The sequence below is a fragment of the Mesoplodon densirostris genome, chromosome 19, assembly GCF_025265405.1.
Source record: "Mesoplodon densirostris isolate mMesDen1 chromosome 19, mMesDen1 primary haplotype, whole genome shotgun sequence".
NCBI lineage: Eukaryota > Metazoa > Chordata > Mammalia > Artiodactyla > Ziphiidae > Mesoplodon > Mesoplodon densirostris.
The window spans coordinates 38,287,564-38,302,258 of NC_082679.1; the positions used below are offsets into that span (position 1 = coordinate 38,287,564).

The 14,695-nt window shown below is 39.7% G+C and overlaps 1 protein-coding gene across 1 annotated transcript in view; it reads right to left on the reverse strand.

Moving 5' to 3' along the window:
* The window catches only part of PSME3IP1 (proteasome activator subunit 3 interacting protein 1), a 46,081-nt gene that overhangs the window by 15,947 nt on the left and 15,439 nt on the right, over nucleotides 1–14,695 (reverse strand). The window contains exons 5-6 of the mRNA XM_060084561.1: nucleotides 12,749–12,882; nucleotides 4,002–4,066 (exon numbers count right to left, since the gene is read on the reverse strand). Of these exons, the coding sequence (XP_059940544.1) occupies nucleotides 4,002–4,066; nucleotides 12,749–12,882 (199 nt within the window). The remainder of the gene's footprint in view (nucleotides 1–4,001; nucleotides 4,067–12,748; nucleotides 12,883–14,695) is intronic.

Here is a 14,695-nt window from a genome sequence, read left to right on the forward strand (position 1 = left end):
TTTGACAACCTTGAAGAAATGTTCAACTTTCCTACAAACATACAGGCCACCAAAACTGAATCAAGAAGAAACAAATAACTTGAGCAGACCGGTCACTAGAAATGAAATAGAATCTGTAATAAAAAAAAATCCCTACAAACAGAAGTCCAGGACCAGATGGCTTCACTGGGGAATTAACCAAATATAGAAAGAAGAACTTATAGCAATCCTTCTCAAATTCTTCCAAAAAACTGAAGAGGAAGGAACACTCCCAATGGGGTGACATTCTATGAAGCCACCGTCACCCTGATACCAAAACCAGACAAAGACACTACAAAAAAAGAAAATTACAGGCGAATATCTTTGATGAATATAGACGCAAAAATTCTCAACAGGGGCTTCCCTGGTGGCGCAGTGGTTCAGAATTCGCCTGCTGAAGCAGGGGACACGGGTTTGTGCCCCAGTCTGGGAAGATCCCACGTGCCGCGGAGCGGCTGGGTCCATGAGCCATGGCCACTGAGCTTGCGTGTCCGGAGTCTGTGCTCCACAACGGAGAGGCCACAACAGTGAGAGGCCCGCATACCGCAAAAAAAAAAAAAAATTCTCAACAAAATATTAGCAAACCAAATCCAAAAACACATAAAAAAGGTCATACACCACGACCAAGTTGGATTCATCCCAGGGTCACAAGGATGGTTCAACATACTCAAATCAGTATGTGGGAGTTCCCTGGTGGTGCAGTGGTTGAGAATCCACCTGCCAATGCAGGGGACACAGGTTTGAGCCCTGGTCCGTCCGGGAAGATCCCACATGCTGCAGAGCAACTAAACCCACGCGCCACAACTACTGAAGCCCGCATGCCTAGAGCCAATGAAGTTAGAACACACCCTCACACCATACAAAAAAATAAACTCAAAATGGCTTAAAGAATTAAATATTAAATATAAGACAAGACACTATAAAGCTCTTAGAAGAAAACACAGGCAAAACACTCTCTGACATAAATTGTACCAATGTTTTCTTAGGTCAGTCTCCCAAGGCAATACAAATAAAAGCAAAAATTAAAAAATGGGACCTAATCAAACTTACAAGCTTTTGCACAGCAAAGGAAACCATAAATAAAATGAAAAGACAACCTATGGACTGGGAAAAAAATATTTGCAAATGATGTGATGGACAAGGACTTAATTACCAAAATATACAAACAGCTCATACAACCAAACAACAAAAAACCAAACAACCCAATCCAAAAATGGGCAGAAGACCTAAACAGACATTTCTCCAAAGAAGGCATACAGACATGAAAAGATGCTCAATAGCACTAATTATTACAGAAATACAAATCAAACCTACAATGAGGTACCACCTCACACTGGTCAGAGTAGCCATCATTAAAAAGTCTACAAATAACAAATGCTGGAGAGGGTGTGGAGAAGAGGGAACCTTCCTACACTGTTGGTGGGAATGTAAATTGGTGCAGCCACTATGGAAAACAGTATGGTGGTGCACGCGCACACACACACGCACATGCAATGGAATATTACTCGGCCATAAAAAAAGAATGAAATAAAGCCATGTGCAGCAACGTGGGTGAACCCAGAGATTATCGTACTAAGTGAAGTAAGTCAGAAAGAGAAAGACAAATACCACGTGATACTACTTATATGTGGAATCTAAGATATGGCACACATCAGCATAACTATGAAACAACAAAAGACTCACAGATATAGAGAACAGATTTGTGGTTGCCAAGGGTAAGGTGGGATGGGGGAGGGACGGATTGGGAGTTTGGAATTAGCAGAGGCAAACTATTAATATATAGCATGGATAAACAACAAGGTCCTTTTATATAGTACAGGGAACTATATTCAATATCCTGTGACCAACCATAATGGAAAAGAATATGAAAAATATATATGTATAACTGAGTTACTTTGCTGTACAGAAGAAATTAACACAATATTATAAATCAACTCTACTTCAATACAATTTAAAAAAACAATTAAGTGATCACAGTGTTGCATTTCAATCTTAAAAACAAAAATCAGGGCTTCCCTGGTGGCACGGTGGTTGAGAGTCCGCCTGCCGATGCAGGGGACACGGGTTCGTGCCCCGGTCCGGGAGGATCCCACGTGCCGTGGAGCGGCTGGGCCCGTGAGCCGTGGCCGCTGAGCCTGCGCGTCCGGAGCCTGTGCTCCACAACGGGAGAGGCCACAACAGTGAGAGGCCCGCATACCGCAAAAAAAAAAAAATCAACTGTTAAGAAAAAAATGTATGGGAAAACTGAGGAAAATGAATACTAATCTGATACTTGATAACATTTAGGAATTATTATAATTATTTCAGGTGTGATAATAGTATTGCAATTATGTTAAAAAAAACAAAGAATCCTTATTTTTTTAGGGATACATACAGAAGAATTACAGATGAAATAATGTGATGTCTGAGATTTGCCTCAAAATACTACAGTTGGGAGATTTAAATGAAATAGGATTGGATGGGGAATTCCCTGGCGGTCCAGTGGTTAGGACTCAGCACTTTCACTGCCGTGGCCTGGGTTCAACCCCTGGTCGGGGAACTAAGATCCTGCAAGCCGTGCAGCGCAGCCAAAAAAGAATAATAATAATAAATAATAAATAAAACTTTCTTTAAAAAAAAAGATTGGACATGTGTTAAAAATTGTTGGGACTTCGCTGGTGGCGCAGTGGTTAAGAATCCACCTGCCAATGCAGGGGACAAGGGTTCAAGCCCTGGTTTGGGAAGATCCCACATGCCACGGAGCAACTAAGCCCGTGAACCACAACTACTGAGCCTGCATGCCACAGTTACTGAAGCCTGTGTGCCTAGAGCCCATGCTCCACAGCAAGAGAAGCCACTGCAATGAGAAGCCCGCGCACTGCAACGAAGAGTAGCCCCCGCTCACTGCAACTAGAGAAAGCCCGTGCGTAGCAACAAAGACCCAATGCAGCCAAAAATAAATTAATTAATTAATTTAAAAAAAACTGTTGAAGGTACATGATGGGGTTCATTATACTATCATCTCAATATTTGAATATATTTTAAGTTATCTATAATAAAATACTTAAAAAAAAAGAGAATATGTGTAATTGCTTATACATACATAGAATAGCTCTGGATATATACATACATACATTAAAAATATATAATACTATTTCCCACTGGGAAGGAGAATTGGATGGAAGAGGACATACAGGTAGAAGGGAGGCTCTTCACTTAATATCTTTTTCAAAAGTAAATTCTAGAGTAAAAAGATATCAGCAACAGTTCACCACTACTGGAGTTCAGTGGATATACTTTTTTAAATAATCATAATTTTTTTGAAAGAACAAAATATATTTTAAAATATCCATTTTTTTGTGTGACAGAGAAATAAATGTAAGCCCTGTTTTATCGATGACCCTTTGAGTTCAGCTCAGAGTCTCAATTCCACAGGGAGTCAGGAGTAGAAGAACTGAAAACACTCTTGAATTTCTTATCCTTGATTCAGTCTTGAGTAACACTCACTTTCACTTATAACTTTGTGCCACCTAATACAGTAGCAGATTTGATCAAATAAAAGGAACCACCAAAGAAAGTGTACTCCTGGAAACTGTATTTAGTAGCCTCTTGGTTCAATCCAATCCAACCAACAGCAGGAGCCAGGCATTCTACCTCTCACTGGTAGCCAGCCAGGTGAAATGAAGAAACTTGACATTTAAGGGAGACAGAGAAAAACTCTTTGTGAGTAGAGGTGATATGACCAGGGCTTTGGCTTTGTAAGCGCTCCTGGGACAACACAATTGTCATTTATCAGTTCCACTGGTTTCTAACATATTACTTTGCAGGGCAGCTGACATATTGCTAGGTTTAAATCCTGCATGGTCTAAAACAGTTTCGTAAGTTAAGTTTAGGTAGGTTTGCTTAGAGATGCACGCATTCCTCCACAGATACAATGCATTCCAGCCTTTTACCATGGTTCACGTATATGATGAGTAAAGAACGAAATGAAAGCTGCCACCCACCTTGATTCTTGTCATCTGGGTCAGGGTCCGATTTCAGTCTTTTCACACTGTTGCCACTCTCTGAGCTGTAACAAAAAAAATATGGTGATTTGAGCTGGGTCCAATCTTGGGGATCAAACTTTGGGAATCAGGAGCTCCAATGACTATTTATATGGGTCTTAGGCAGCCTCAAGGAGCTGAGATGATCTGAAATGAAAAGTCTTCATTTCAGGTTCTTAATCTCCTTCCAGTTATATTATTGTTATAAAGATAATTTAAACCTCTGACCAATTCAAGGGGTGAAGCATTACATCTTCAAGCATCACCAAAACATCAGATTCTTTGTTGTCATCATTCATCTTGGTTAGAACCACAAATGGACTTCAAGAATATCTGGACATGTTTATATATGACAAAAATTTAGTTATTAAAGATTGAAGGAAATATCTTTAGTGACAGGCTAGAGATTCTGAAAGTCACCCAAAAGACCTTCACTAAAAGAATATCTAGAGAATTTACTTCTCTCGCCATGCAGCTAGAAGGCACAATGCTCTCCAGCTCCACTGTTACCACTAATATTAAGTAATGTTTGTAAATTCTTACCTAATAAAAAATTTAGGTCAAAAAAAAAAAAAAAAAAGAATGCACTCCAAAGAGGTAGGAAATGGTCCCAGGAGGAAGGCCTTAATCCCAGAAGGAAGGGATGGTGAACAAAGAAACTTGTAAATAACAATCTAAACAAACAGTCTATATAAAAAAACAGCATCTAATTTGTGGTGTTAAACATGACCATGCTAAAGTTCTGGACAGCATGTAAGGAAGGAAGAAGGTGACTCTAGCTAAAAGTTCTAAGGCCCATGGATAATTTTGCAGGGAAGTAAGATAGCTATTTACTTTAGGTTTTACTAAGTATTCTTGATAAATTGCAAGGTAAGCCACCAAATGAATAGAAATAGAATACAAAAATCCAAACAAGTAGAAAGAAAAGAAAATGAATAGAAGATTTTAAAATTGTAATCAATTTTTATAAAAAGAATACATGGAAAAACAATTTTTAAGTAAAAAGACAAATAACATTAAGATAGTAGAAGCTGGGGAGTCCCCTGGTGACCTAATGGTTAGGATTCTAGGCTTTCACTGCCACGGCCCAGGTTCAATCCTTGGTTGGGGAACTGAGATCCCGCAAGCCATGTGGCATGGCCAAAAAATTAATTAATTAATTTTTTAAAAAGATAGTAGAAATTGTATAAAAAATCCTAATACGTCCAAGCCTACCTATAAAGAGAGTTTACCAGACTAAAATTTAAATCAGCTATTTATGAGACACACCTAAAAATTTAGAAGCAAAACAAACAACTTAAGACCCAGAAAGACTGAAAGTAAAGGAATGGAAAAAGAGTTAACCACGGCAAACACTAACCCAAAGAAGACTGGGGTACCTATATTAATATTAAGGAAATAGACTTTAAGACCAAAAGTATTATAAGGGATAAAGGAGGTTAGTTTATAATGAAACAAAGTTTAATTCACTATGAAGAAATAACAATCCTGAACATCTATGCTTCTAAAAGAGCTTAAAAATATACTATGTTGGGCTTCCCTGGTGGCGCAGTGGTTGAGAGTCCGCCTGCCGATGCAGGGGACACGGGTTCGTGCCCCGATCCCGGAGGATCCCACATGCCGCGGAGCGGCTGGGCCCGCGAGCCATGGCCGCGGAGCCTGTGTGTCCGGAGCCTGTGCTCCGCAACGGGAGAGGCCACAGCAGTGAGAGGCCCGCGTACAGCAAAAAAAAAAAAAAAAAAAAAAAAAAAAAATATACTATGTTCAACAGACTAAAAAAAATCAAGAAATCATTACTATACTGGGAGATTTCAAAAACTCCCCTCAAGTACTGATAGAACAAGCAGACAAATATGTAAAGAAACAGACGATCTGAACAATACAATCAATTAGTTTGTTTTGTTGTACCTACATAGAACCCAGAACAAACAATTACAAAACACAGATTCTCCTCAACTTGGAACATTCACAAAAATTAATCTCAGGAATAGGTCACAAAGCTAGTCTAAAGCAATTTCAAAAGAATCAGCACATATAAACCATAATGCAATTAAGGGAGAAACTGATAACAAAAGATAAAGATCATGTTTCATAGACTCTAAGACACCACTGACTATAAGGTATTAAAATGTGAGGGAGAGGCTTCCCTGGTGGTGCAGTGGTTGAGAGTCCGCCTGCCGATGCAGGGGACACGGGTTCGTGCCCCGGTCCAGGAAGATCCCACATGCCGCGGAGTGGCTGGGCCCGTGAGCCATGGCCGCTGAGCCTGCGCGTCCAGAGCCTGTGCTCTGCGACGGGAGAGGCCACAACAGTGAGGGGCCCGCGTACCGCAAAAAAAAAAAAAAAAAAAAAGGGAAAAAAAAGTGAGGGAGAAACAGGTTCATCTTAGAACCAGTGAAATATGGTTAAGTTACTTCAATATGTTTGGAAATTTAAAAAAATATTTCTAATTCATGAGTCAACAAAGAAATCATAACGGATATTTAAAAGTACTTAGTTGGAAATACAAAATTGTATACAATGAAAGCTGAGGAAAAATTATAGCTTTAGATGCTTATAACTGAAATGAGCTGAAAATTAATTAGCTTGGTATCTGACAGTTGTTTATAACAGAAATAATAAAAGTATAAGTTTGAAGAAAGTAAAGAATATTCCAAAGAAGGTAGAAGATATTAAAGAGCAAAAATTAATAAAATAGAAAAAAAAGAAGTAAACCCAAAAGATCTTTGAAAAGACTAATAAAACTGAGACTACCCTCTCATGAAAATAGTGAAAATAAGAATAAAAGTATAATTCATCAATATTTGGGATGAAAAAAGGACAATTACAGACAGAACAGCAATCAGAAAAAGAAGGAATACTGACAATTTAGCTAACACACTTGAAAAAAGACAAAATGAGCAAATTCCCAGAAAATATAACTAAATAAAACTGACTCAAAAAGACATGGAAGGGCTTCCCTGGTGGCGCAGTGGTTGAGAGTCTGCCTGCCAATGCAGGAGACACAGGTTCGTGCCCTGGTCTGGGAGGATCCCACGTGCCGCGGAGCAGCTGGGCCCGTGAGCCATGGCTGCTGAGCCTGCGCGTCCAGAGCCTGTTCTCCGCAACGGTAGAGGCCACAGCAGTGAGAGGCCCGCGTACCGCAAAAAAAAAAAAAAAAAAAGACATGGAAAAACATAGATAGTCCTATAATCACAAGTTAAAAGAACAGGGACCGGGGCTTCCCTGGTGGCGCAGTGGTTGAGAATCTGCCTGCTAATGCAGGGGACACAGGTTCGAGCCCTGGGCTGAGAGGATCCCACATGCCGTGGAGCAACTAGGCCCATGAGCCACAACTACTGAGCCTGCGCATCTGGAGCCTGTGCTCTGCAACAAGAGAGGCCGCGATAGTGAGAGGCCCACGCACCGCGATGAAGAGTGGCCCCCGCTTGCCACAACTAGAGAAAGCCCTTGCACAGAAACAAAGACCCAACACAACAAAAATAAATTAATTAATTAATAAACTCCTACCCCCAACATCTTAAAAAAAAAAAAGAGAGAGAACAGGGACCAAAGTGATTTTATAGAGTTCTACCAAACTGCCACAAATGAACACTACTATCCTATAGAAACTCCTCCAGAAAACAGAAAAAGAAAGAACACTCCCTAAATCATTCTGTGAAGCTAGGTTTAATCTACACATCAAAATCAGATAAAGTGGGGGAAAAAAAAATACAGGCCAGTCTCCATCATGATTCCAGATGCAACAACCTATACAAAACATTAGCAAACCAAATCCAGCAGAGTTTAAAAAAAAAAAGAAAAGAAAATACATCACTACAAGTTGGGTTTATCACCAGGAATGCAACATTAGAAAAATCTTTATTTTTTCACTGTAACAGTAAAAAAGAAAAATTTATTTTATCAATTCAAAAGCACAAAAAAATTGACAAAATTTAACAACTCATGGCTACCAAAAAACCTCTTATTTGAAACTAGGAACAAAACTTCCTTAACCTTAAAGGATATCTGAAAAAACAAAAACAATAAATATTCTTCTTAGTGGTGAAAAAGTTAAACATTCTGTTTAAAATTAGAAATAAAACAAGGATGTGTGCAGTAATTGTTTCTTTCTAACATTTTACTGGTGGTCCCAGCCAGCACAATAAGATAAGAAAAAGGAACTAAAAGGTATTAAGGAAGAGAATAAAACTGTCATTATTCACAAATGGTGACTCTCTACATAGAAATTTCAAAGAATCCACTGATAAATTATTAAAGTTAATAAGAGTTATTATTAAAGTTAATAAGAATTGCAAGGCTGGATGTAAATATCCCAAAATCAATTGCACTTTTATACACCAGCAACCAAAAAAATATAAAATACCTAGGAATATGGGCTTCCCTGGTGGTGCAGTGGTTGAGAGTCTGCCTGCCGATGCAGGGGACACGGGTTCGTGCCCCGGTCCGGGAAGATCCCACATGCCGTGGAGCAGCTAGGCCCGTGAACCATGGCCGCTGAGCCCGCATGTCCAGAGGCTGTGCTCCACAACGGGAGAGGCCACAACAGTGAGAGGCCCGCGTATCGCAAAAAAAAAAAAAAAAAAAAAAAAAAAATCTAGGAATAAATCTAACAAAAGACGTGTACAACTTTTTTTGGGGAAAAAAAACAACAAAACTATAACTTTATTGGATGACTTTAATTAAAGGAAACAAATAAATGTAGATATATGCCATAGATAAAGACTCAAATCCATAAAGATCTGTTCTCTCCATAAATTTATCAAGCAATTTAATAACATTCCAATAAAAATCCCAATAGGGATTATTAAAGAATTTAAACTAAAACTAAAATTTATATGGAAGAATGAAGTGGCCAAGAATAGACAAGACATCCCTGAGAAGAATGTAAGGGGACTTCTTCTACCAGATATCAGTATCTGTACAAAGCTACAGTAATTACACAGAGTGATACTGGTCCAACAGATCCTAGGAACAGAAAAAAGAATCCACAGACAAACCCGTATAGGTATGGAAACTTGTTATAAGACAGAGGTGACACTGAAGATCACTGAGGAAAGGCAGAAGTATTTAGTAAATTGCTAGAAAATTGGCTTTTCATTTGAAGAAAAAATTGCAATGTGATCCCTACCTCATACCCTTCACAAAAATCAATTCCAGATAGATTAAAGACTAATATGTGAAAGACAAAAATTCTAAAACTTTTACAAGAAAAACTATATTATGACCTCAGGGTAGAAAGAATTTCTTGAACAAAATATAAAAGGCTCTAACCATAAAAAGAAAATATTAATGGATTTGACCACCTTAAAATGGACCACCTTCAAAAGGTACAAACTTCCAGTTATAAAATAAATAAGTACGGAGGATGTAATGTACATCATGGTGACTATAGTTAATGATGTTATATTGTATATTTGAAAGTTGCTAAGAGAACAGATCTTAGAAGTTCTCATGACAAGAAAAAAAATGTGTAACTATGTGTGGTGATGGATGTCAACTAGACTTACTATGGGGATCATTTCACTATATATATATGTATATATATCTCATATTATTATCAAATCATTATGTTGTACACTTGAAATTAATGTGTTACATGTCAATTATATCTCAATTTTTAAAAACTGACCACCTTAAAATTAAATATATTTGACCACTTTAAAGTAAAACGATAAGCTATAAACTGGAGGAAAAAAATATCAGGACTATGTTTAAAAACAAACAAAACCTATGAATCAATAAGAAGAATACAAATAACCCGGTAGAAAAATGGCAATATAAATGAACAGACCTTCCACACAACAGGACACATGAATGGCAAATCAACATATGATACGTCAACTACATTTGTTAACAGGGGAAAGCAAATTAAGACCATAAGGAGATACTATTTTATAAATCACTTTATTGTTGTATTTGTGCTGTCCAGTAGGGCAGCCACAAGCAACATGTAGCTATTTAATACTTAAAATGTGACTAGTGTGGGGCTTCCCTGGTGGCGCAGTGGTTGAGAGTCTGCCTGCCAATGCAAGGGACACGGGTTCGAGCCCTGGTCTGGCAAGACCCCACATGCTGCGGAGCAACTAGACCCGTGAGCCACAACTACTGAGCCTGCGCGTCTGGAGCTGTGCCCCGCAACAAGAGAGGCTGCAACAGTGAGAGACCCGCGCACCGCGATGAAGAGTGGCCCCCACTCGCCGCAACTGGAGAAAGCCCTCGAACAGAAACAAAGACCCAACACAGCCAAAAATAATATAAATAAATAAATAAATAAAATGTGACTAGTGTGGCTAGGGAACTGGATTTTAAATTTCATTTAGTTTGCATTAATTTAGATAGCCACAGGTGCCCAGGGACTAACATATTGGACACACAGCTCTAGAGAAACAGAGGTACATATGTAACAAAGCATGTCCTTGACCTGTCAGCACCATCTGTCATAATTCAAACATTCATTCACAGGAGAATGAACAAATTCTGGTATCTCAAATAATGCACTATTATACAGCAGTGAAAATGAATGAATTATAGCTGGACATACACATACATACACACACACAAAACTGTTTCAATCAGAGAAACAATTTGATTGAAAAACCAAATTCACAGAAGGTGGTGTGTATATAACGAAATCATTTTTTATAAAGTTCAAAACAAGCAAGCTATTATATTGTTTATGGGTACCTATATAGGTAGCAAAAAACAAAAACAAAGAAAACCCCAAAACTACTAAGACTAAAGAAAGGCGGGCTTCCCTGGTGGCGCAGTGGTTGAGAATCTGCCTGCTAATGCAGGGGACATGGGTTCGGGCCCTGGTCTGGGAAGATCCCACATGCCGTGGAGCAACTAGGCCCGTGAGCCACAACTACTGAGCCTGCGCATCTGGAGCCTGTGCTCCGCAACAAGAGAGGCCGCGATAGTGAGAGGCCCACGCACCGCAATGAAGTGTGGCCCCCGCTTGCCACAACTAGAGAAAGCCCTCGCACAGAAACGAAGACCCAACACAGCAAAAGTAAATAAATAAATTAATAAACTCCTATCCCCAACATCTTCTAAAAAAAAAAAAAAATAGAAAGGCAGAAGAATGGTAAACTAGATATAGGAAACTGGCATGAGGATGGCAAGGCACAGAGACAGAATGGGGAGGAGCACAGAGGCAGACTCATATTGTTGATATGCTCTAGGTCTTAAGTTGGGTGATGGGTTCAGGGGGGCTTGTTTTATTACTATGTTTCATAACATACATCAGGCATCAGACTTTCACCAAGCATCGGAATTATCCATGGAACTTTAAAAATTAGACTTCCAGACCTCATTCCAAACTTACTGAGCCACACAGAATTCGTGTGAGGCAATCTACAGTATTAACAAACTCCCAGGTGACTCTAATAATCCCAAGGCTGGGTAGATTAGGAACTCCTGCCCCAGGAGATTAATTTATCACCTTGCTACACAAAACAACAATAAATGATCTAATAGAAGTTGATCTAAGGACTAAGAGAGCTACTTACAACACATTCTGCTAGAAGCAAGACACTGCCTTGCAGTGAGAGGTAACTAACTGACCACCTAGAGAGCCCTTTCTTGGTATAGCCCAGTACAACTGACCCACATCCAAATCCTCAAAGACACTAGGCCAGCAAGAAAGCTTATATGAAAACTTGAAAGGAATAATTCATGGCTGGGGTAACTGGCCCTTTTCAGGCTACTGATAGTCCTCCCCTTGGCTGCTATATCATGACAACATTTTTACATGTAAGCAACGTTCCTAGCAATGTTCCTGGGAACATCAGCAGACAGAAGGTGTGCCAAACCACAAAACTGCATCAACACACTTTCTTCAAAACATGTGGCTGGTCGCCAATATACCATATTGATTTTCCTAATAGTCTGCACTTAAGCTTAACATCCTTTTGCCTGTGGTAGGGTTGGTCAAATTGAAATGACCAGATTTAATCACTTTGGTGCCATTTCAAGACTTGAAAAGAGAGGAGCAAACAAGGCAGTGCTGCCACCCACACCAAACAAGCAGAGCCCCGGCCAGGTGTGTAACCCTGTCACAGCTGCCATGTTCTTACAGATCCTAGTGCCCTTGCCCCAGCTCTTCTCCCTTCCTGGGATATTCTGCTTCCCCGTCTGCCTGTCAAAGCCCTAGCTGTCTTACCTAATCAATCTCTTCTTTCTAAGGCCTTAACTTCCCCAACATGAGCACATATATCCACCTCCAGGCAGTTATTCCTCCTCCATGATCTCATTACACCCTATATAAATCCTTCCATAGAACTTGCTACCTTGTTTGCCTAGAAACAGATGCTCAAGTACTGAACTCCACCTCTCCTGCTACTTTGTGACCCTGGACAAAGGTTCTCAACCTCTGAGATTCTCAGTCTCTTCATCTGATAACAACTTGTACTTCACAGACTTGTTGAGAGGAATGAAAGAAATCATGCATGGAAAGTACTTAACACAATGCCTGGCACATGGCAGGCATCCAATGAAGAGTAGCTATTATGTTGAATGAACAGAGAGACAAGGGTCAAAGGATATAGAAGACACCAAATCTGGTAGGGGAGAGAGAGGTAAGACCACCAAAGAAACTTCACCAAGACCTATGCTTAGGTAACCTTTTGCTCTGGCTACCATTAATCTGGCATTTCAAAGCACACAGTCAGAAGGAGATTAAAGTTGTGTGAATTCGGGCTGACCTCTTATGCTTCACAGCTCCTGCCAACAGCTTTGCCTGGGAGAACTTGGTCTTGGTTTCTGTGGGTTTCACAGCCACTTTCTTCTCCACTTCCTTCTTGTTTTCTTGAGAAATTCCAACCTTGTTGAGATTACTGTGAGTTACAGGTTAAGGGTCAAACTAAGCAAAAAGAAGAGCTACAACAGGACAATGATAAATCAAGAGATGGAAGGCAGATATAACCCGTGAGCACTTCAGCTCTGCCATGGAATGTTCAACCTACTTATTTTAAAAATGCCCTCCCCTCCTTATTCTGCCAGTCAAATCCAGCTGATTTAAAAAGAAATGAAGGGGGGCTTCCCTGGTGGCGCAGTGGTTGAGAGTCCGCCTGCCGATGCAGGGGACACAGGTTCGTGCCCTGGTCTGGGAGGATCCCACATGCCGCCGAGCGGCTGGGACCGTGAGCCACGGTCGCTGAGCCTGCGCGTCCGGAGCCTGTGCTCCAACAGGAGAGGCCACAACAGTGAGACACCCGCGTACCGCAAAAAAAAAAAAAAAGAAATGAAGGGACTTCCCTGGTGGTCCAGTGGTTAAGACTCTGCACTCCCAATGCAGGGGGCCCGGGTTTGATCGCTGGTCAGGGAACTAGATCCTGCAAGCCGCAACTAAGACCCGGCACAGCCAAAAAAATAATTATTTTTAAAAATAAATAAAGGTGACTAGGAGGAAAACAGCAAATCAAGCCCAAAATAATACAGAGAAGCAAACTTTTTCCCTTTGATTCTCAATGAAAATCTGAGTACGGCCAGAAAACCTGCTATTACCAAAGACATGGCCAATATCATGCTTGCTGGAGAAAACAAAGACCTTGAAGAATGCAACAGAAAAAATGTAGCTTCCCTGAAAACATAAAAATATTTGCTTTTTCCCCCAAGGGTAAAATCAAATTTTGCAGTGTCCTATGACTACCAGTGGCATTCAATTTTAGACATCATGAAGACTAACTCCTACTCTGCTGGTGCAAGACAACATCAGAATCACCTTAAGGCTCATTAAAAGACAGAGTCCCTCCCCTGTCCCAAACCTACTGAATAAGGACCTCCAGAGGCCCAGGAACCTGTTTTAAACACTCTCAAGATGATTAAATGAGAAACCCCTGTGCATATGCAACACAACACAGGACTGAAAAGTTGTTTTAAAAGCATAAAACAACCAGTTCACTTGTAATATACTTTTTTCATGCTTGATGTCAATCTCTGGCCCTCAAGCTTTGCCAGTTTCTTTTGTTCTCTCAACCAACCCCCTCCCCTCCTTCCCTTTCATGCTCTCCCACAACATATCAATCAACAGATAAGTACTGAAACATGTATTGGAACATCTTACTTAAGATGCAGTAATGCCTTGCTGGAACAATAGTGACATCTAGTGCCCAAGATATCTAAGAAGTATGTATTATCAGCCCAAAAGGGTGGGGGTAGGAGTATATGGTCTAAGCTATTCCTGTATCTTTGAATAATGGAGAAATTGGGTACCAGAAATTAGGAAATTCTAATTCTGATCACTCTTCAGACACTAACTCGGTTCTTATGGGCACCAGTTATCTTAAACATTTGTAATATTCAATACAGATTATGCATAATGCTCAGTACTATTCTGAGTTTCATCAATTTAATGTTTTTAAGGTCATCATGGAAACTGATAATATGTTAATACTAAATGTTCATTTTTTTAGAATAAAAATGAAGGAAACAGAAATTTCATCCTTCTAGTACAGAATACCAAAACCAATGAGCATGCTGTGATTTTTACCTACAACTCCATCACTAAAGGAAAGAAACTCTCAAAGAAAATTCTTAATATTAAATATTGAAAAATAAAACAAAAATGGAAAAAATATAACAAAACCACACATTTATAATACCAAGACAAAGACAAAAACCAACACTTAACTTTCTATTCTTTTGAAGTG